Source organism: Amborella trichopoda, chromosome 12, assembly GCF_054954075.1.
Source record: "Amborella trichopoda isolate Santa Cruz 75 chromosome 12, AtrichopodaSantaCruz75HAP2 v2.0, whole genome shotgun sequence".
Taxonomy (NCBI): domain Eukaryota; kingdom Viridiplantae; phylum Streptophyta; class Magnoliopsida; order Amborellales; family Amborellaceae; genus Amborella; species Amborella trichopoda.
The window spans coordinates 34,891,212-34,914,583 of record NC_142347.1 but is presented as its reverse complement, the minus strand read 5'-3'; the positions used below and the strand labels follow the sequence as shown (position 1 = coordinate 34,914,583).

General features: G+C 34.3%; 2 protein-coding genes across 11 annotated transcripts in view; one reads left to right on the top strand and one right to left on the bottom strand.

Moving 5' to 3' along the window:
- The first annotated feature begins 2,902 nt into the window (after nt 1-2,902).
- On the top strand, nt 2,903-14,216 carry LOC18430884 (adenylyl-sulfate kinase 3). Of its 9 annotated transcripts, none has more exons than XR_016045261.1 (9): nt 2,904-3,621; nt 3,896-4,186; nt 6,509-6,655; nt 10,522-10,671; nt 10,832-10,950; nt 11,048-11,132; nt 11,290-11,356; nt 11,475-11,521; nt 11,680-12,206. XR_016045261.1 is itself a non-coding variant. In XM_006841026.4 (8 exons), the coding sequence occupies exons 2-8, from the start codon at nt 4,117-4,119 to the stop codon at nt 11,776-11,778; spliced, it is 717 nt and encodes a 238-aa protein (XP_006841089.1). In that variant the 5' UTR covers nt 2,903-3,621; nt 3,896-4,116; the 3' UTR covers nt 11,779-12,206. The 9 variants fall into 9 exon arrangements, 4 of the variants coding, with proteins under 4 accessions (XP_006841089.1, XP_020520939.1, XP_020520938.1 ...); XR_016045259.1 differs by having other exon boundaries at nt 3,110-3,621; nt 3,991-4,186; XR_016045258.1 differs by having other exon boundaries at nt 3,227-3,621; nt 3,839-4,186.
- Nucleotides 14,217-14,828: 612 nt separating this feature from the next.
- LOC18430885 (uncharacterized) overlaps nt 14,829-23,372 on the bottom strand; it is a 31,111-nt gene continuing 22,567 nt past the window's right edge. Inside the window, exons 6-8 of one of the 2 annotated variants that reach the window (XM_006841027.4) lie at nt 19,231-19,324; nt 15,193-15,290; nt 14,829-15,080 (exon numbers count right to left, since the gene is read on the bottom strand). In XM_006841027.4, the coding sequence (XP_006841090.1) occupies nt 14,957-15,080; nt 15,193-15,290; nt 19,231-19,324 (316 nt within the window). In that variant the 3' untranslated portion in view covers nt 14,829-14,956. The remainder of the gene's footprint in view (nt 15,081-15,192; nt 15,291-19,230; nt 19,325-23,372) is intronic. The other variant, XM_020665259.2, reaches the window with a different exon arrangement.

Here is a 23,372-nt window from a genome sequence, read left to right as displayed (position 1 = left end):
TATTTATTAAGATAATGAAGATTACAAGGGAAAGAAAAGCAAGAAACAAAAACAAAGAAACGAAGGATGAAAGTCATGAACTTGACAGGCCACAAGCAGCCACTCACAGTAGAATCAAGTGGTAGTAGCATGTTTTGCTAAAAGGTTGGTGTCTAAGTTGGCACTTCGAAAGATATGGACAAAGTGTCGTTCCTGATTACCTAGTGCCAATAGGATTTCATCCATGATCGTGCTCAATCTCCAAGGAGTTCAATAACAATCTTCCTGTGGGATTGGGCAACCCCCATTTTAACTGCACAGAGTTTTGTTTAATTAATCTCACATGAATGGAGACTATCCAAGAAAAACCAGATTAAGGAGCACCATTATAACACGGAGAAGGCCATTGTAGTCAAACCCAATACCTGTAACACTCCCATCAAAGTTCAATTTAAACCAACCTTCCGGAGACTTAGTCCAAACAAGTCAGAGATACAACCAATGACATTTAAAAAAGAGTAGATCTTTGAAGCAAGAGAAGAGAAGGAGATTGAAGAGTGTCGTGAGAGGGAGAGAGGCATAGACCCACATGATAGCAATGCACTCTATCTCAAAGAGTAAAATGATAATATCTCTTGTTCGACCCTCGAAGGTTCTAATGGTTCTTAAAACTAGGACATTTGTGTGGGTAAATATATAGTATACTCTCAAGGGAGCATAATGTACGTAACAATTATCTCATTCCGTTAAAGGGTCACGGCTTAAACAAATTCACGTGAAGCTCGTGTCTTTTATTTAATACAAATCATGAATTAAACTAAAAAATATAAAAAAGAAGAAGTTTCTATAAGACTTATGTTTTATGAAAAACAAAATAAAGCTTCACATCAAAACCTTGTTCCAGAGCACTTATGGTAATAAAAATCTCTATGATGGCTTTAAAACCAATTTCCAATACTGACAATAAAATTTGAAACTTTAAAATGTACGGATCTTGTAGATGGGTGAATATTTACTTTTTAGGATGAAATGGACAGTCTAGATAATTTGTTATGATATGCACTATATTTATGGCTTGAAATGTTAATTTCTTTTTGACAAACATAATGTTCAAGCTGAGATAATCGATTTAAAGGTTTCCAAATGCTTGAATTGCAATTTTGATGAATTATGAAGTGAGGTTTTTACTTATTTTGATAGAGTTGCAACCCTATCAAACATTTTCCATAGAAAAATAATATCATTTAATGGTATGTATTTTGCAATTAAAGAGCAACCACAATTTCCAAGGCTCCTACCACTTTGAGCCTTTCCCAAGATAGTGATTTGGATATTTGTAGTTTTGTGAATAATAAAAGGAAAGAAAAAATGTTTACAATTTCTATGAAAGTAACATTTTTACCATAGGTAGTTTGTCTTTATTGAGCAAATAGTTTGTTCATGCAACCCAACAAAAAAAGAATCATATAAAAGGTTGATACTAGGGCCTTTGTTGATCAAGGTGATAAGAAACATTTTTGAGACGAAACAATAAGGGAGAAACTAAGATTTTCATTTTCGGGTCCTAAAAAACAAGAAATTTGATATTTTATTCTATTATGCTTTTCAATCAAATATTTTATTATGAGGATACTTTTTTTTGACAATTGAGAGAAAATACAAGAAAGGCGAATTAAAGTTTTAGGCTTGGAAATTAAAGAGATTTTGTTCAAGAAATGTTGCCCAAAGTAAAAATAGATTAAAAAACTATATTTGGATATTAAGAGGAGCCAAAAGAGATCAAAATAGATCTGAATTGGATTAAAATAGCTGGCGATTGTTTATTCATATAAAAAGGAAAATTACAAAAAAGAAAAAAAAAAGTTTTAGATTATTAGAAATAAGCCCCAAAATTTTCATAACCGCATCTATACCTCTTTTCTCTATTGTTTGCATCTTTTTGATGAAAATACCTTCACGGTGGTCACAACGAGTTCTAAGCCAATGCATCACAACACTCAAAAGATCATGATGGTCACCTGAAGCATCATAACACTTAACGAACCATGATGCGTTTTTGGACTATGGCATGGTCACTTGAAGCATCAATGTACTTAGAGAACTCTGGTGGTCACTTGAAGCATCACTTCACTTAAAAAACCGTGATGCGAACCTAATAATTTTGTGAAAGGTATTTTAGTTACAAAAATGTGAAAATACTGAAAAGGGGTATGGATGAGGTTTTGAAAAAGTAAATTTTTTTTCAAATAATCTAAATATATATATATATTTGATAATTTCTCAAAAAAATGAATTATTCATTCCTCGTTTCCCACATAAAAATGGAAGTTCCAGGCCAACTCGCAAGAGTCAAAGGAAGAATCCTGTAGATTCATGATACGGAGCATACTCGGACGATTGTGATCTGCCTAAACGATTTTTCAAATATTAGATGATTGTAAGCCACTTGTAATGTAAATAGTCCTATATACAATCCAAAAAGAAAAAATCCGCTTGCTCTCTTGGCAAAAGACACCTACAATCAACTTGTCCACTCTCAAATCATGTTATTTCTAGAAAGGGTGAAGTTTGTATAAGGTGCCAACTTTATACTATTGAAGTAAGGTGTATTTCAAAAGTATGTCGAAAACATAGTTTGGGTGCCGCAAAGCCTTGTAATGACATGAATATCCGTTGTTGCTCCTAATCATGAAATTTGAAGTTCCAAAAATAGTGACAATCAAAGAGATCTATAAACACTACAAAATATTGAAAATGGTTGGTCTAATACTCTATACAATGTGCAAGAAAAACAATTTTTTGGACTATAAATCCATTATTTTTCATGTTTATGAATCTCGTGGTCGAGAAGATGGATTTGAGAGATTTTCAGCTTTGAAAACCACCTTCTCGGGTTTTTTAGGTGCACCTGACTCGTACAATATAAGCATGACACCTTATATCTAGAAAACAACCACTCCTCTCCCCCTTTTTATAAAACAAGGACACTTCCTTCAAATTATAAAAAAACAACCACTCCTCTCTCCCTTTCTATAAAACAAGGACACTTCCTTCAAATTATAAAAAAACATTTTGTTTCATGCTTCTCCATCTCTCCCCACCAAATCTATGCTATTTCCGTTTTGTAGATAACATATGATATCATCACTATCTCCCCAATTCAGGAAAATTAACACTTTCCTCTCTCTCTCTCTCTCTCTCAAAATCTCTCTCTCTCTATAAAAATATGCCCTAGTCCTATGCTATTACACTCGCTATGAGAGAAAAAAACACTAAATAAATAGAAGGAAAAGGATCTGCCCCTCTTCTATTTTTCATAACTCCCAACCAGTTACAAGCTATTTCTCTCTCTATTGTTTAAAAAATGGAGTCCCCCCTCTCTCTCTCTCTCTCTCTCTCTCTCTGAGATTCAGAGCCCTTAATTTAAAAACGTATTAGGAGTTAACCCGAGTATTTATTCATTAAAAACCAAAGCAAGGAAAGAAGGAAAGTAGATTTCAGTTTTGCCATCACCATCCACTTGTGAGATCCTGATCCACTTCTTGCATGCTCGTGCTTCTTTGCAGGCAACAATCCAAAGCAAAAGCCATAAAAATTCCGAAAACCCAGGTGTAAATGCAAGCGACAAGCTTCAAATTACAGGTAAAAATCGCCCACTAAGCTCTGTATTTTATGCCGTTATTGCTCTTTCCTATTTAAAGCAGACATGGGTTTCTATTTTTGAGACTTTCATACCAATCTCCTCACCCCCCATTCTTTTGAAAACCCGGGTTTCTCTCTCTCGTCAATTTGACAAAACCCCGTGTTTCTCTCTGTTGGGAAAACTCTTGTGGGTTTCTCTCTATCTTCTTTTTTTAAGGAAGCCATTGCCCCTTTTTTGGGGTTGGATCACAAGAGATGATAGCACTTGGTGCAGGGTCATTGGGGGGCTCTTGTTGTGAATGTACAATACCCAAGAATTGTTCTGTAAACACTGAAGCTTTTTGGGGTTTTAATGGTGGTGGGCTTCAGAGAGAGAGAAAGGATTTTGGGGTTCCTCCCAATTTGTGTTACAAGAATTCTACTAATTTGAACGGACTGAGAATCAGTACTTATTGTGGGGGAGGAAATCGTAATCCTTTATCGAGTTTGTCAAGAATGACTTATTTGAATGGAGAAGGTCAGAATCCAACTCCTCATGGAACAGAGGATTCGAGCAATTTGAAGGGTAAGGAGTGCAGTTGTTTTCTTTGTCTCTTTTTCTTTTTTCTTTTTGTTAAAAATTTTAAATTTTAATGATTATATGATCACTGGCTTGAATTAGCTTTGCGTTATGGAATCATCGTTATGATGCTGGTTTCACGCATTGAACCGACCATGAGCCAAATCGCTCTTATTTGATAGAATGCATGGAGAATCTTTTAGATGGGGTTTATTGATTCAGCGCATTATCTTCTATTGGAATGTGAAAATGTTGGAAAAGTTATGGTTCCGTCGTTGAATTGAGCCAATCTATTTTAGAATTGCTTTCAGTGATTAACCATGGTTTTCTCTTATAAAAGAGAAGAAAAGATGAGAATATTTGATATTGAATTCTGGTTAAATTTCTCATGTTGTTCTGGTTGAAATTTGAATTGCTGTGACTCCTGTCTGGTCATTAAAGGTTAAAGATGTTGTATCAAAATTTTGCATGTAAAGATAGAAGTTAAAGGAAGTTCTTTTCAATCTTGTTCATTGTGCGGATGGAATCTCCCCCATGCAACTAACCTGTGACTTTTTTATTTTTTGTTTTTTATAACTTGCATTAGGCATGCATCTTTAATCTTAAATCTTAGGCGCCTGACTACCCGACAAAGTAGTTATATATGCATATTGTGACATGCACACATGACTTCTGTATTCTTACATGAAGGGAATATCACATGTACCTTTTATCCCATAAACTATAGGACCCAAAAAGACATGAAGAACCTCAACAAGACACAAAAGAACTCTTATACAAATTGGATTCAATCAGTTTGATTGGCTCATTACGATATGAATTGATCTATTTTATCAATTATCTATGACTTCTACTATTATATATGGACCAGTTTAGGTTGTCCAAATTTGGCCTCAACATTTGATTAATTAGTTTACGCTTTGATGGGCTAGCCCAGTTCTTTTGGAAACTTACTATGGTCCTTTAAAACTGTCTCTCTAAATAGATTTGGAAAGAAACTTCACAGGAAAACCTTCCTTTGAATAGTTCAGTTTCCGATTAACTTAACAATTGGAATAATAGAAAAGGGAGGTCTTTGTCATGTACACAATACCAGATTTAGAAAATGAGAATATATTTATGTTTGATGGAAGATCGGTTCCTATGTTCGTCATGACGTGTTAAAGGACATCACATAATCTTTCATTTGTGAAGTCAATGTCAACTCTGGCATGGTACTAACACCTTTCGCCCATTTTTAACCTGGCATGACGCATCATGCAGTACTAGTGCCAGTCCTTGGTTAATTCAAGCTTTTGTGTGTCCGTATGAACATGATACTTTGAACAAGTTGATGCATTAAATTTGAGAGCAGCTTAATCCATTTGAAAAGAGATCAAAAGAGGAAGATGGAAAGTTTTATGGTAATGAGGACATTTAATACCCCTGTTCTGAAATTAACATAACACATTCTATGTGAATGATTTCTTTATTTGATACAATATTCAAGTTTATATAATTGCATTCTTGATTGGCTTTGATTGAATCATGGTACCAGACTATATGATTCCCATATTGTTCTCATAATGTGTTACACCTGAAGTTCAAACCCTTGCCATAGCCCAATGAACATCTATGCAATGCATGTTAATATGACGAACAAGTCATATTCTCCATTAAAATAATCTCTTCTAGAAATTTAGGTTCTGCAGTTGTGTTCATTATGATTACCCTATCAATGGTGATTGTCCTAATTTTGTGGGTATCAATTTTTTTGTTTTACTTGATTGAGATGGATATTTCTTTCTTTATGCAATTTATTTTAGTATATGTATATGATTTGAGATGGCATAGGTCAGTAGCCAATGACATTTTTTTTTTTTTCATATCTAAAATCATTCGTGATCTCATAATATTATTCCTTTAAGTACTGTTTGGTTATTTCTTAAGTATCTCTCTTTGAACCCTTGACCCATCTATGGATTCTGACTGAAGATTTTGGCATACAAATTTCTGTTATCTTCCAACTTTTGCTGGGGCATTAGTGAAAAATAGATTTTACTTTAAGGGGCCACTTCATAGAAACAAAAAAATTGATGCATTCAAATTTTGTTATAAAAAATATTTCTTGAGCAGAAACTAATGATGATGGATGATTGTTTATAGTTCAATTTAGCGATATCACCCCTTATATTTGCCATATTTGATCAGTGTGGAGGGGTATGATTGTTTGCTCCAGGTTCTTGGACTTCTTAACCACGCAGGAATGCTTTATTTGTTGTGTTCGGTTTACTTTATTTTCTCATATTGTTTCACAGTACCTGAATTTTGAGCCTTCTTTTTTTCAAGAAATGGATGTGAACCACCATTCAATGCGCACTGTGGGGAACTCTACAAACATTGTCTGGCAAGAATGTTCAGTTGGCAAAGCTGAACGGCAAAAGTTGCTTCAACAGAAAGGATGTGTTATTTGGATTACAGGTCTCAGTGGTTCAGGTTTGTTCACTTGGAACTCTCTTGATTCATTATCACTTGTAACTTGGTTTATTGGGTATGTTTCTATAGTACACTTTCTTGTATACTTTTTATTCAATGTGCTATATGTAATTCAGTAATTTTTTTACTTTTTATGTGTGTGCATAGAAACAGACACGCACATACTTAATACATTAACAATAAAGGGCAGAACGAACAACATTTTATTTTAAATGTCCCTCCTTATGATGAATCTGGGCTTTTCGTAGAATTCCCCCTTCAATTTTTTAGGAAAACCTAAAATTTTGAGTAGGATTTCTGTGAAACCTTTCTCTCTCTCACAATATATATATATATATATATATATCTATATATATATATATATATATATATATATATATATATATATATATATATATATATATCCATTGGGGGTATGACGGGTAGAAAGCAGGGAGTGGGCAATAAAGGTAATTTAAACATCTATGTCTGTTATGTTACATATTTGCATTATGATCATGATAGGCTATCATGAATACTGTCTGGATAAAGGTGGTAAAGGTAGCAATGATTATTTATGTAGTTTGGCCTCTCGTCTTTCCTATATTTCTTGCTTAGTCAAATTTGTTATATGTCCCTCTTACAATAGAACAATGTGGATAGCTTCAAGTTTATTTCTAGGGCATGCCACATTCATGAAGACTTGAACCAGATCAATTGCAAATTCAACTTTCACCAATCAAGGAGAGAGTACTTGCATGATGCATTTGTTCATCTCCAATCTCATTTTTTTGTTGCTCTTGATCATCAGCAAAAACGATCTATAATGTTTTTCTGTCTCATTCAGCAATGCTCGTGGATTCTCTAAGTCTAGTGTTGTAATGGCTCTAATTTTTCACCCATAACTGATGCTCATAAGTAGTTGTTGAATGTCTTTAGCAGGAAACATATGATAAATTAGCATTTGCAATCATCTGACTCTTTTAGGAGAATGTCTTTTATTATAAAAAGTTAAAAATGCAATTTAGAGCGTAATTATACTTAAGAGACATATGGTAAATTTTAATCATAATGTATGTCCTCCTATGAAATACACTGGGATGTTTAGTGCTCTAGAACTTCTTCATCTAAACGATCAGTATAATAAAGTTAAAAATGCAATTTAGAGCATAATTATACTTAAGAGACATATGGTAAATTTCAATCATAATGCATGTCTTCCTATGAAATACACTGGGATGTTTAGTGCTCTAGAACTTCTTCATCTAAACGATCAGCTTCCCCATTCATACTATTTCTTAGTTTTTTATATCTAATGAGTAATGACTTGTTCTTGCCATGATTGCAATTATCTATGTTTGCGTCTCTCACACTTGGAATCTTTGTTTTCAAATTGTCCACTTCTTTTCACATGTTATTGTGCTCCCTTGCCTCTTAGGACTCTGTAACATATTAAGGTGAAAAATCTTTGAAAGTACACATTTTCTGAGATGTTTTAGAATGTGCAACCATATGATTTTTAAAGAAGACAAAAGAAATATTTTATTGACTTGCTATGGTCAAAGAATTAGCTTGAGATAAATTCCTCGTTGCCTGACATAAAGAGCAACAATCCCCCAATTTTTGCTTGATATGCGAGTGGGTTATCTCCTTTTCCACTACTATTTTGTAAAAGATTTGGGTTTGGCACTAGAGTCTTTTGACATATCACTTGCTGCTCTTTTTCTTCCATGCCTTTATGTTCTTCCAAGAACGTTGCATACTGTGTTTCCTTCAGATATTGTCTATTGGCAATCTTTTAGGGGATATAGGGGGGAGCGTAACAATCATATTTATAGGAATATGGCAGGGGAGAAGATTCGTAGGGAATTTTGATGAATCTTATCCTATGAGTGCTGATTACAGAGGACTTCAGAGGAGTGACCGTACATGATTTATTGAGGGAGTGGAAACTATTTTGGGTATTGAAGTTGTCAAGTTTTTGGAAATATGGATGTTTTTCCAAAGAATATCTCAAGCATAACTGGACAAAGTTTTTGTTGTTAATCAGCATCTTACCACCACGGGGGAATTAGTAGGGAATCAACTTGGATTTATGCAAAAAATGTTCTTGGTTGAATTGGTGTTATGCAAAGGACTTTCATGGATTCCATGGAGGTGAGAGGTTACAGCCCTCCTCAGTGGCATTAAGTTGTTCAGTGTTTCTTTATTCAACCATTCCTTAGTGGCATTAAGGTCTTCATTGTTTCTTTCTTCAACCATCTAATTGTGGAAGGAGAATGTGAACATGATGGATGTATTTAAGGAGACTATTGAGGTCTCTAATTTGCTGTTGATCTTGTATTCACCATGTTCACTGAGAAGGTGATTCTTTTTCAGATACCATAGCCTGTTTTGGGTCTATAGAGTGGATCTATATCTGAGGGTTCTCTTCCATTTTGTTAACTCTATTCTTATATTATGCTTATGATTTCCTGAGTGAGTAACAAAATTATGAAAATACTTAGAACACAAATTTAGAAATGGGTAATGGAAACAACTTATCAGGGTAAAAAAGCGAAAATAGATACCATAAGGCAATAATTTCCTGATTACGATATATCCTTAATAAACATCTTGCAAGTTGGTTGAAACAAACTATTACAGGGTGATGCTGGAAAAGAAATGCATGCAAGAATGATAAATGTTTCTAATTTTATTAAGAAAAGAGGATTTATGCAGGAATTAAAGAAATCCCAATAACACAGGAATTAAATTTTTCTTCTCCACACACAAAAGAGGGTTGAACTTAAGAGATCAAATATAATTTCTTGAACCATCAGTGTTATATTGTAAATAGATTTAAATATATCTATTCTTGAGTATAAAGCTATAAGCTTAATTGAGACCATTATGTTCTCCAGCTAAGTTTGCCTGAGTTACCAAAATATTTGAAATTGGACGGCTGCAATTTTGTACTAAACCTGACAGAAGTAGAAATTTGTGTAGCCTAATTGCAGCATGATTAGTTTACAAAGAGATTTAAGTTACAGATTATGAGTGTTTCCCAATTTGACGTACCATGACTCTTCTGGGTTGCTGATAGATCTTCTCTCTATTCAAACTTTCTTGCCCTACAAATTTCAAGACTTTGAAGTTGCAAATTATGCAAAAACTGAGCTTTGACAGTGAACAAGAATCATATTATTGCTTGGGTTCCCTAGAAATCTATCTGCAAAAGCTATGTAAGTCTCAATTGATGTTAAATTGTGCAGTCCTTCCAAGTTCCAACTCTTCAATTGATATGCATCTTTATGTAAAGAATGGCTACTGAGCAAAATACTCCTTATGGACTGGTAAATATGACTTCTGACATTTAGACATTACTATTACATAGATGTTGCTAGACTGTTCATGTGGAAGTGATGTTGATCGTTCTCTTATTTTGTTGCGAGGATAACTGCCAATGCACTGTGATCTATGTGAAGGGTTTTGGTTATAGTTAATTATATTTTAGTTTCAGAATTGAATTATATTCTTGTTCTCTGAAATCATATTTTTGTGATTTTGTCTGTTATATAGTTTTGGGACATTGATATGTCACCAGTTCCTAGTATCCACGCATTGTAATTTGGTTTTATTAGTGCAAGGAGCCTAAAATGAAACATGGTAAATTCAGTGGTTTATTTGCTAGAGATTCCACCATCCATTATATCCTGTGTTTTCTTTTGCTATTTACATGACTATTCTGTATCTAATGTATTGATGGACAGTGATGGAGGGTGAGTAGTCTCACCATCACAATCCATGACCAATGGATTACACATTTCGACTAGGGAATACTTTCCCTGATGTTTCTCACTTTTTATTTTCAATTGGTTCCAATAGAACTTTCTTTCTAATTTCAGGTAAGAGCACATTGGCGTGCTCATTAAGTAGACAGCTTCACTGCAGAGGGAAGCTTACTTATATACTTGATGGTGACAATGTTAGACATGGGCTGAACAAAGATCTTAGCTTTAAAGCAGAAGATCGAGCAGAAAATATACGCCGGATTGGTAAGTAATCTTGCCTGAATCTTATGTATGCCTAATTTAAATTTATATGCTCATTTATTGGAAACCCAATTACCAAATAAAGAGAAAAAAGAAATGTAAGTTACAAGCTTCCAATATTGGAAAAAAAAATTAAATTTTAGTACCGATTATCCGGTTTCAGGAGAAGTGGCGAAGCTCTTTGCAGATGCTGGTGTCATATGCATTGCTAGTCTTATCTCTCCTTATAGAAGAGATAGGGATGCATGTCGAGCCATGTTACCTGAAGGAACTTTTATTGAAGTTTGTTCTCTTCCTTTGACAACTGCTATGTTAGTTATTTTCTTCTTTTAACTTTTGAGTTCGTGAGATGGGTGAATGTGGATCTCTCTGTGTTCAGGTTTTCATGAATATGCCCCTGGAAGTATGTGAGGCAAGGGACTCAAAAGGCCTCTACAAGCTTGCACGTGCCGGAAAGATTAAAGGTGTTTCCTCTCTCTTGAGTTTGAATAAGATCACTTACAAAAAGGAAAAAGAGAGTTTGAAGAAATTTGAATAAGCTTTTTTTTCTTATTGGATATACTGAATAAGCTCAGAGTACACATCAAATAGATATTATCTCCTTGATGAATATAATGTCAGACATTGTCAATGGATCAAGTTTATCACCAGAGCTTGTTTGGATATGTTCAAGCTGACACTATGAAATGTAATGCACGATCTTTTTTTTTTCGATTACTTTGGTTCAACTGTTTAAGTGGTGTCTTACCATCCATTAGCAATTTCTACATGAGTATGCATCTTCTAATTTCCACATTCTTCTACAGGTTTTACAGGGATTGATGATCCATATGAACCACCGGTAAATTGTGAGGTAAGCCTTGCATAATTTTTTAAAATTTATGCATGTTCCGGTAAGCCTTGCATAATTTTGTAATTATTTTGCATGTTCCTCAAAGCTTGTGAAATTTCAAACTTGCAAGTAATTTAATAAAATTTTTAGCAAAAAGATTGGTTTTGGCATTTTCGCAGATTGTAGTGGAGCAAAAAGATGGAGTTTGCTCATCTCCAACTGCCATGGCAGAACAAGTCGTAGCGTATTTGGAAGACAATGGCTTTTTGCAAGCATAACTTCACTTAGTCCTGTCCACCAGCCAAATGACTGTCCACCAGCCAAAGGAGTTCTTTCTCCTTTACCAATTGATTTTTATTCCGTCTGTCAACTGCCAAGTCAAAGGAGTTCCATCTCCTTCACCAATTGATTTTTATTCCATCTGTCCACCGCCAAGCCAAAGGAGTTCTTTCTCCTTCACCAATTGATTTTTAGTTTGTCTGTCCACCGCCAAGCAAAAGGAGTTCAGCCAGTGAGTTCTTTCTCCTTACTGTAAATCACAAAATAAGCATGTGAATTCTTCTATATTCTAGTGGTCATGTTAGGCATTTGAATTTGTCTAGATTCTAGTGGCCATGTTGGGTTTATGTCATGAAAACTGCCGTATAATAATTGATGTTTGGGCCTCATTAGCAATAAATTGGGTCTCTATGAAGATTAAGGGAGATAACCTGTGAGTTTGGCTTCGTGTTTTCACATTTTGATTTTTGATTTTGATTTGATATTAATGGGTAAAAAAGAGAGGTTGGCCAGATTTGAAATGTAGGTGCTGAGATTTATGTATGTAGATGCTGAGGCTTATGTTTGGCAAGTGGTCATTTGTTATTGATGGTTGGATGGTGAAGGGATTCTAAGAGGAGTCACTATCCTGGTATCATTATTCCCTTTGTTTAAAATTCATTTGCTTGGAATCACTCATGGTGCTCATGGTGGTAGTTCTGTTATTGATGGTTGAAGTGGGTTTAAATCTTAATCCAAATTAGGGAAGTTTCTGAAATAAATATTTTTATTGATGGTTGGGTGGTTTTTGCTGGGTAAGGAAAGTGGGTTTAAATTTTAATCCAAATTAGGGAAGCTTCTGAAACATTTTTATAAATTTTAACTATGTCTTTCTTAGAAACCAGTAGAGAGCACGTTGTTTGCACCTGTGATCAAAACTATTGAACCTATGAAAATATGATTTAGATACAAAAATATAAAAAAGCTTATGGATAGGACAGCATGATTATCTTAAATAATCATTTTTTTTATAGTATCTCAAATCAATTAATAGTCGTAAATAATTTAAAAGCATAAAATATTGTAATTAAAAATATGAGTTTTTAAAGTTCAAAAAAGATTTATAAATTTTTATGCCACTTGGGTATTACACAATCTTTGACAAACTCATCTAATATGGTAACATATTAAAATAAAGTTGCATAAATAATTGTATTTAATAAATTTTGAACATTTATATACTTTTATTTTGTAAAGATATTTTTTATAATTAGGAGGGGTATTACATCATCTACATTGGGTATTACATCACCCACATAAAGCATATTAGTGGCATTTAATATTTTATGTAGGTAATGTTTTACCCCATATGAATGACATCATACCCTTCTTAATGATAAAAAATATGCATATTACAAAACAAAGTATATAAGTGTCCAAATTTGATGGAGTACAATTATAAAGAAAAGCTTTCTATGTTATCCCTACAACATAGAAGTTCTATTCTCTCCTAACTATCCAACTGTCCATTTTTTATCAAGAGAGTCATTCACGGTTTGATCTTAGATCCGATGTCTCAAAGTATTTTTTTTTTTTAGTTTTTTAATACAATTTTTATGAATACAAAATTTGGTACGTGCCATCTTCTTATTGAGACGTAACTACAAAAAATATTAACAATAATTTTTGATAAAAATAATAACCAAAATACCCCTTAAAACTTTTAGGGGTATTTTGATCATTTTATTTTATCGAAAATATTTTTTTTTTTTATGTTTTTTGTTAGTGCGAGTTTAATAGAGGAATGGACGTACAAAATTTGGTATCAAAATAGTTTATAGAAAAAAATTAAAAATAAAATAATGCTGATCAATTTGAAGATATTTGGGCATCAAAACAACTTTTTCTAGTGAACTTTTTAATGTAGGGTCCAATTTGATTGTTTAAGCCTCAGCTGTATATAAACTTTTTCCTATTCGAATATCAGTTTATTTTCTGCTTATCAGTCTTTCAGCGTGTCAATTGCCAGCAGCTTTTACAGCCATGCATCCTTTCCTAGCGATTGTTACACTGCCCAATTCCAAGTGGCTTCTCCGATTTTTTACGGCAATCATTTTTTCCTAGAGAGAATAAATAAAACGCTGAGGTTGGTATCTCCCAATGAAGTGAGAGGCCAGAGGCAACGATCTCCCAGTGACAGTGAGTGGCCGAAGAAGTTACGCCGCCAGGATCACCAGTTGCAGTCTGACACATCACTGTTGAATTACAAGGAGGGCTCATAAAACTTTTCCTTTGAAATAATCATCGAAGTAAAGGAAAAGATTGCCTATAAGTTGGAGACAGACAGATAGGCCACTAAACCGGGCAAGCAATCCAACTAATAAGAAATTAGTGGGGTTGAATAGTAATAAATTGCTATAACATGGTCATCTTTCTAAATAATTTATTTACACAATAAGCCCTGTGTGGTTACGTGCATCAATATAAGTGTTCGTAAAATCGAATCGGAACGGTTAACCGAATATAAACTTGAAAACGGTTTAATCAGCCTAACCTGTAAACCAACCGATTCAACCATTATAACCAAACAAGTCCCGAGCGATCAAAAAAGTGTTGAAAAAAAAAAAAAAAAAAAAAAAACAAAAAAATCTAATAAAATATAAAAAACATATAAAAAATAATTAAAACAAAACACATTCAAATGAAGTTGAAAATTAATAAAAAAAAAAAAAAATAGATTTTAACTCATTTTATATTTTCCGTTTTAAATTTTCTAAAAAAGATGGGAAAATATAAAAATATTAATGACCAAAACAATTTTTAATCTTTAACATACACATTACAAGTCAAATTCTTTATTTTTGAGAATTTATATACATTTTTTTTTAAAAAAAAAAAAATACCGGTTGATCACCCTTACCGCCCAAAACCGGCCGGTTCCGATCTAACCGGGCGGTTAGCGGTTAGATCGGGCGATTTTACAAACAATGATCAATATGCAATTATTTGAATTAATCAGAAACTATTTAAATTAAACAGAATTTTGGCAAATTCGTGAGAACCCTGTAGGTTTTCTCGATCAAATCAAAAAACCCGTAGATACATAAATTGAAATTGATATACAATGTCCCATACAAAGTTTTTAAGGTTTTGCTTAGAGAGTTAATAATCTAACAACGTATGTTCTAATAAGATAGATTATTTCATATATTTTTGCAGGAACTTGCGGTGGAAATCATTCCTGATGGTGTCATTAATAAAGCGCTTGGGAGTCTTGGTTTCCCCACGGGTCTGATTTTTGAAGACAACATCATCATCCCACCTGAAATATCCATGCACCAATCATGGTTGTCATCAAATTGCAATTTCCTTTTCATCGAAGAAATTAAAGTCGATTATTCAGAATGTGAATGTGTGAATTAATGAATGCGTACCTCCTTTTGACATTGAAGGAAGTCGAATTGAGTAGTGGGTTGCCCCTAATAAGTTCTGCCTCTTTGGCTTTTAGCTCCTCTTCTTGCTTTTGCCGCTCCTGCAACACCAAAAAATCATGCAACTCATTCTCAATTGCAATCCAATGTCACGGCAAAATTTTTATAAGCAGACACCAATTTCAGAATGAAGGAACATTAGTACCAATAAATCTAAATTAACTCAGGAAGGACCAATTACAATTACACGCAGTGAAACAGTAACCGGTCTATCAGGCGGGAAAAAAAAAAAAAAGGCCGCAAAGTAGTTCTATTTACCGTACTCAACATGAACACAATTTATGCAGTAGTTAAACTTAATACACCTCAGTATGAATTCAATTTATATAGCTGCGTCCATTTTAAACTTAATACACCCCGTATGAACTCAATTTATATAGCTGTGTCCATTTACATTTTGATAGTAATGGTTTTCCAATTTTATTCAATTAATACTTCGCTGTTTTATTAAAGATATTATCATGGACCATCGATATTCTTTCAAATGTTCGTTTAAAAAATCAAAGGTACAAGGATGGTTGACAGATTGAGATATTATTGAGAATTGTCTGATGGAAGACTATCCAAGATCAAGCACATTGTGAACAAAAGAATTTAAGTGCTGTAATTGGCAATTTTAGAATAAATTTCAACAAAATTCTACAATTGAATAAGCACCCTTAGAAGCCACAACCCACCATGCTCCTGCTCTAAACCCTTGGTTCCCCAGTTCAAACAAGGGATGTGTTAATTGACCTGTGCATGTTGGTCATTCATGCACACAAACACGTGCAAGCATGCACGTGCACACGCATGCATGCGCATGCACATGCACACGCACACATACATGCACGCTCACATACACAGTTCAGTGATTCTTATTCAGAATATGCACACAAACAAAGCTTGTTTATTCTTATGCAGCGCATGTATACTATTCCCAATAAACAAAAAAGATGAACTGTACACAAATTGACATACAACAAGAGTATACATAAACAATACAAATAAAAGAGAAAACTAAACAAATAAAAGAGAAGGATGCAGTATAGTAAGGTACTAATATATCACATTACATGATAATCCAGAGTATTTCACATTATATCAGTATACCAGGTGGCCAAAAAAATATCAAAAAATAGACGCAGATAATGTTGAAAGCACTAAGATATGACATTCCATGTGCAACGTGCCAACAGGGTCATACACCTAAAGTGAACAACATAGTTCCTAGTATAAGAGCCATAGATACCATTCATACCATTTTGACTGTTTGAAAAGTCGCCGAGTCGAACCGGACTCGCTCGATTTGACACGGGAATCGGCACCTCCATGCCGATTCCATCACAATATGCAAAATCACCCGTGTCTAGAGAGAACCGGGCGGTTCGTAGCGATAACTCGGCGAGTCGCTATAATGACACGGGGGATTTCAATGGTTAGGGGTAAAGTTTGAAATTTTTTTTAAAATTCAAGAGCATATTTGTCACCACACATCAGACGTGCATGGGTCTCAATCTTGCTAAGCAGCCTGCTAAGCACCCAACGTGATTATAAATGGCCCACTAAAAGGATTTATACAATGCAGACTTAGATTAAATCTTCGATGTGGGATAATTCCCACATGCACGCAAAATGATTATAATGTTTATACGGCAATTAAAAGCACACTATTATTAAGTGGTGTAGTTGGTTATGATTCTGAAAATCTTCTTGGACATCTCATCTTCGAGCCCCTTGGGCACCATCCAACTCCTGTTTTGTCCTCTACAAGGAAGAAAATATCTACAAGGAAGAAAATAAAGTAAAAGGAAAAAAATAAAAAATAAAAAGTTTTTCAAAAAAAAAAAAACTCCTTTTTGTCCTCTACAAGGAAGAAAATAAAATAAAAGGAAAAAAACAAAAAATAAAAGGTTTTTCAAAAAAAAAAAAAAGTGTAAAAGGAAGAAAATAAATTAAAAGGTAAAAATAAATAAATAAAAGGTTTTTCAAAAACAAAAAGTAATGCAATATTTTTTTATTTTCTTGTCAAAAAAACAAAAGGTACTACAACAAGTACTAAAAGGTAATATAACAAGTATTTCTTATCAAAAAATAAAATAAAAAGTATAAAAAAATAAAAGGTACCTTGGTAGATCATTTTCTTATTTTTGTTATCAAAAAAAATGGAAAGGTAATACAACAAGAAAAAAAAATGTAGCACATCTTATGTTTTTGGATTTGTTATTATTTGTATAATAAAATAATTATAAAATATAAACCAACAATTTCAATTTCAATATATAATATTATAGTTAATTAGGTTGTAATAATTTCGGATTTTTTTAGCTTATTAGAGTTTTCCACCAATTCGATATTTTAGTAGCCATTTTTTCATCGATTTAATTCACTCTTTATTATAGTCTATGTATGATTATATACTTTATCCATGATAATTCTATGATTTTTCTTTTGTATGATGCAAATTTAATGGTTAACATAAGTTCATATAGGAAAATAACATCTCAATATTCGCAAATTGATGAAAAAAATGAAAGTTAATAATGCAGTACCCCCATTTTTTACTGGATTCCTAAAAAACAACATTTATAATGAAATTTAATAATTTTTTTGGATTTTTTTTAAAGCTTAATCCGACCGATTTGGCCTATTCCCGATCCGGATCGCCGATTCACCGGTCCGGATGGGTTTTTGGAGTGCCCGATCAGGAGCACCGATCCGTTTTTTATACCACTGATTTTGACACAATATGAGTGACACTGAAATCTATGATAATGCACATACTCATGAATATGTACCTAGAAAGCGAGGGGAAGCCATAGGTGTGGTACCACATGCCAGGATTGTATATGTACCACAACACTCCCTGTGTTGCATTGTTAACTATAAACACCGCAGAACTTGCAAATGCGTGCACATCCAGTGTACAGGGAGTGATGTATATGTCTTATCTCTTATGTACGTATAATAAATGTAAATAATGGAATTATGCAAGCTCCATATCAGTAGAAGAAAGCATGCCCAAGGAAGACTTGAACATGGAAACAAGTCAAATGAAGGTAGCCCAACGGCAATCACATATATGACACAATCACACAATGACAAAGGTAGGCAATAGAATCAAGGTTTCAAAAAACGTTAGGCGGCCTGCCTGGCGCCCAGCGCCTAGGCGGGCGCCCTGCGGTGCAAATTCTTAGTTTTTATTTTTTTATATATTTGCTATCCAAATGCACATATATGCATATATTTGTGTCAAAATTTGTAATTTATTCCAAATTTTGAACCATACAAAACATTTAAAAGTCTAAAAGTCTAATAGGCTACTGTAAGGTCTCCAACTCTCGTATTCTTTATATTCCATATCCATAAAGTAAACCATAACAACATCCAAGTCTCTAACTCTCTAAGTCATCAACAAACTGACTTCCAAAACTATAAAAAACCAGTAAACCAAACAATGAAAATAATTTCAATCAGAAATACAATTTTTTCAATCCACAATAAGTACTTTCGATTCTCAGCAGTTGCCTTAGATTCTCATAAATAAGTTTAGGATTGAGGGTTTCTTGTTTTTTCTAAGTTTGGGGTTGAAAAATAAACCCCTAAACTTCTTTTATACAAACTTGCGGGTCAAAATGACCCCCTTTGCCCTTTTGGACGAAGTTAAAAAAAAAAACAAATTCGTAAACTGTGCTGGGCGCCCACTCAGGTACAGCCGCCCGTGTTGGGGCGCCCAGGTCAAGGCATGCAAAAAATGTTTTTTGGGTGCCTAGGCATTGTTGGGTGGTCCGTTTTTTTAAACATTGAATAGAATATGCATAACCTAGAGAGCTAAGAACTTGAATTGTGAATTAAATAATGCAGACTACCTCAATCATCATGATCAAACATCATCAGCAACTGGGTGCAACCAAAAGAATTTAAAAAAGGGGAAATTTTGTAGAATTACCATCACACAGAGAAAATATAAATCTAATTGATCAAAAGATTAGCAAAATATACCTTCCGTAATTTCTCTTCAGCTCTTTCTTTCTTTATTCGTTCAAGTTCTGCCAACAAAGCCTCAGTATCATCCTCATCATCATCCTCATCATCACTAATAGATGTCATAAAATTGAGTAGTTCAGCAAAACAATAAAAACTTGCAAGATAAAATACTAAGTGTGCACACATGCAGGCATATGGCACTAGTGCAAAGTAATGAAAACATGACAAATATTGGAACCTCAAAATAAATAAAGATTTAAATGTTTTCTGCTTTCCCTAATTAAACAGAGTGTTATCTAAAGTAAGACAATAATCCATAAATGTCCCTAGACCAAAAATGTAACAAGAGTTAAATTAGTCCCTAACCCAATCATATTATTCTACAAGACATGCAATGTATATATTATCATCATCATCATCATAGCCTTTTCCCAATTATTTGGGGTCGGCCACATTAATCCGGGTCCGTCAGTCACCTCTATTAAATGTCATGCCCTCAATGAGCCCACAAGTCCACATATCTTTACGGACTACTTCCAACCACGTCCTTTTGGACCTGCCCCTTGCACTTTTCAATCATTCCACTTGAACTAACTTGCACCTCCTAATAGGTGTTATACTAGGTCGGCGCCACACATGGCCAACTCACTGAAGTCTACTCTCTCTCATCTTATCGCCGCTTGGTGCCACACGTAAATTTTTCCAAATGAATTCATTTCGACTTTTATCCCTTCTTGTCTTGCCATTCATTCATCTCAACATCCTCATCCCCACCACACTCACTCTATGGGTATATTGTTTGGTCTGCACAACATTCTGCCCCATAGAACAAAGCTGGTCTCACAACTTTCCTATAGAACTTGCCCGGCGATCACATAAAATTCCAGCTGCACATCTCTAATTTTGTTTGCAACATCTTCCTCAATCTCTCCATTTTCCTACATTATCAACGCAAGATATCGAAAGTGCGGTCTTTTTGGTACCTCTTGACCGTCAATGTGTATATATATAGGGATTGTATAACAACACCATTGATCTCTATTACAAGTTAGGTCACAATTACTCGTAGCCATTAGATGTCAAATTGGCTGGCTTGGGTGTGTCACGAAGTTTGAAAAAATATTTTTGAATTTTAAATGTAGTCAATGACACTCTTACAACCACCAAATTTAAAATCTGACGGACAAGAGTGATTGTGACTTGTACCAGATTGTAAATGGTCTCTTCGTATTTTTCTTTTACATATATATATATATATATATATATATATAAGATTCATAATAGTATCACTTACAACAATGGCTTGTACTTTCAATGCATTATTATCATTATAATTTTCCTAAATATATTATCACATTCAGGAGACAGTAAGAACAACTATGAATATTAATGAAGTGAAACATCAATACTCTTTTGATAGACTAGCAGGTGTTTGTATGGGAACCCCGCCCGCTTATCAATCTCAAAGAGTGTACATTAAGCACTAGACTCCGGTTTATAGTCCAGATGTGAGTGTGAGCACAACAGTCTCGACATGATGGGTTCTCTCTTCTCTTTTTCGACCAGTGTTTCAAAAAGTGCTAGGCAGCACCTAGGCGGTCGGGGGGGTTTATGCCGCCCAGTGCCTAGGCCGCCCAAAACCTGAGCGGTCTAGTAGAAATTTTGTTTTTGGGTTTTCTCTCTCTAAAATAGCCTTGAATGGGTTTTAGATTTCAAGTGAACCTAAAACCCACAATTTTTTCCCTTTAGTATTAAAAAAATGACCCAAAAATACCCTCAAGGACCCGCATTTCCGCCCCTAGGCGGGTTCAAGCAGGCGCCTAGGTGGGTTCCCGGGCGCCCAGGGATATCTGCCTAGTTTGGCCGGCCTGGGCGCCTAGGCGTTGGGCGGTCCGCTTTTTAAAACTATGTTTTCTACATCTCTTTATACTTGTATACTTTGCATTGAGTCCCAAAAAGGCCGGCTGCCTCCTCGATGGTGACCTCAACAGCTATTTCTTCTTCTTTCCCGCCCTCTTAATCTCTCCTCCCTCTTTTTATTTCCTACCTTAAAACCCTCCAAGCTATTATTTTCTCCTCCTCTATTCCCATCTTTCTTACCCTCTTGCCCCCTCCCCCCCTAACCCCCCTCTACTTTTTCTCTCCCCCTCTTTCTTTTCTCTTCTCCTTTTGAGCTTTCTTACTCATACGAAATATAAACTCCATGGTTTATAGTCCAAATGCGAGTGTGAGCACAAGAGCTCCCGACATGATGCCTTCTCTCTTCACTTTGTCAACATCTCTGTCTACATGTATATTTTGTAGAGAGTAACCAAAAAGGGCGGCTGCCTCCTCGATGGTGACCGCAGCCACTCTTTCTTCTTCTTTCCTGCCCTCTTAATCTCTCCTCCCTCGTTTTTTTCCTACCTTAAAACCTTCCGGTCTATTACTTATCTTCTCCTCTTCTATTCCCATCTTTCTTACCCTCTTCCCCCCATCCCCCCTTCTTTTTCTCTTTCCCTCTTTCTTTCCTCCTGTCCTCCTTTTGATCCTTCTTACTCATACAAAATATTATTTGTACAAGAGCACCTGGTTTTGTGGGCTGCCTTTGTGATGCTGGGAGAAAATTAACAAACCAGGAAATAACAATAAAAATAAATAGATGAGAAATTATACCCTCTCAAGGTCTGCAAGGGAGTCCACCCCAAAGATCTCTTCACAAGATCAAAGAGAACTCTTTCTTTACTCAATTCACATCTCTTTTTTTTACAAAGAAGGGACCCCTTCCCTTTAATAATAATAAAAAATCAAATAAAATAGAAAACTAATTCTATCTCTCCTCTACCTTTTTTCCCTCTCCTTCTCTCTCTTTGTTTCAAATCCCATACATATCTTCTTAAGAAAATCTCCAACTAAATACCTTAAAACTAGGATTCCCTTAATCTACAATCTTTAACAAAATATATCCTAACTATAACTCCCATAAAAGAACTTGCTATTTTGCCCCTTAAATCTCTTTAAGGAAACACAAAAGTAACTCTACACATAAAATCTAAAAGTAGCAAAAAAAAAAAAAAAAACATTGCATGCAATGAGACAATTTATCTTTGGTATAAGGTCACAATTACTTATAACCACCTGATGTAAAATCTGATAGCTTGGGTGTATCACAAAGTTTGAGAAAGTTTCTTTTGAAGTTTGAGCTTGGTTAATGGAATAAATGCAGCCACCCAATTTCACATCAAATAGTCAAGATTAATTGTGATCACCTTGTATCAAAGACAAATGGTCTCATAGTTGGTACAAGGTAAATGGTCTCATTGTATCCCTTTCCATAATAATAAAAAAAAAAAACACCACATCACTTTGTCTCACTTCTCATGAGAAACCTTTTTGTACTCCATCCAATTTAGAAATATATTGTCACCATCTTCCAAAAAAGTTCATGATTAAAAATAAAAAGTATATAATTTGAGAACTTAGTTTTTACTTATACATGCAAAGAAAACTTATTTATTTAGAGACCAGGATATGAAAGTAAAATTATTCCACGTCCCTAAAATTAAATTGTTAATTAATTAAATAGTAAAATTCATAAGTCATAAAAATTTAAAAACTATGACATCATATTTCTTTTACTTTTATTTGAAAATCAAAAATAAAAAGTTAAAACATAGATTTTTTTTTTTGTTTTTAATTGTTAACTGAATTAAACATAGAGTTTTTGACTTAATCTAATTCATCAGAATACCATAGATTCCTACTTTGAGGGCTACAGTATATATCTGAAATCTCCATTCCACTCTTGACTAGGATTCTCAAATAACAACTAGTATTTATATCAAGTCTCTCTCTCCTTACTGCATGATTATGAAATTGACACATACATCCTAAGAAATTTAGTATTTGTAGAATTGATCGAGCAAGCCCAAGCTGAGTCCAAGCTGCAGTTGGGTTGTGTAATGACTGAGCTAGTGGGCTCACTTGGCTTGCCTCAGCGAGCAAGACATTTGTTCAAGCGTGATCAGAGCCAAGCCAGCTTGTGAACTAGCTTGCTTGGCTTGTGGAAAGCCCTACTACATAAAAAGGCATCTAAGCATGCTCACCAAATGTGTACATAATCAATATGATGGATATTTCCTTTCTGGCAAATAATTCTACACTAGAATCATTGTAGA

Bases quoted from the DNA above. Each gene is read 5' to 3' on its own strand.
- LOC18430884 (XM_020665279.2), top strand. From the start codon at position 3,877: ATGATAGCACTTGGTGCAGGGTCATTGGGGGGCTCTTGTTGTGAATGT. The intron at 4,187-6,508 runs GTAAGGAGTGCA...CTTTTTTTCAAG, and splicing joins GGATTCGAGCAATTTGAAGG to AAATGGATGTGAACCACCAT. The intron at 10,951-11,047 runs GTTTGTTCTCTT...CTCTGTGTTCAG, and splicing joins CTGAAGGAACTTTTATTGAA to GTTTTCATGAATATGCCCCT.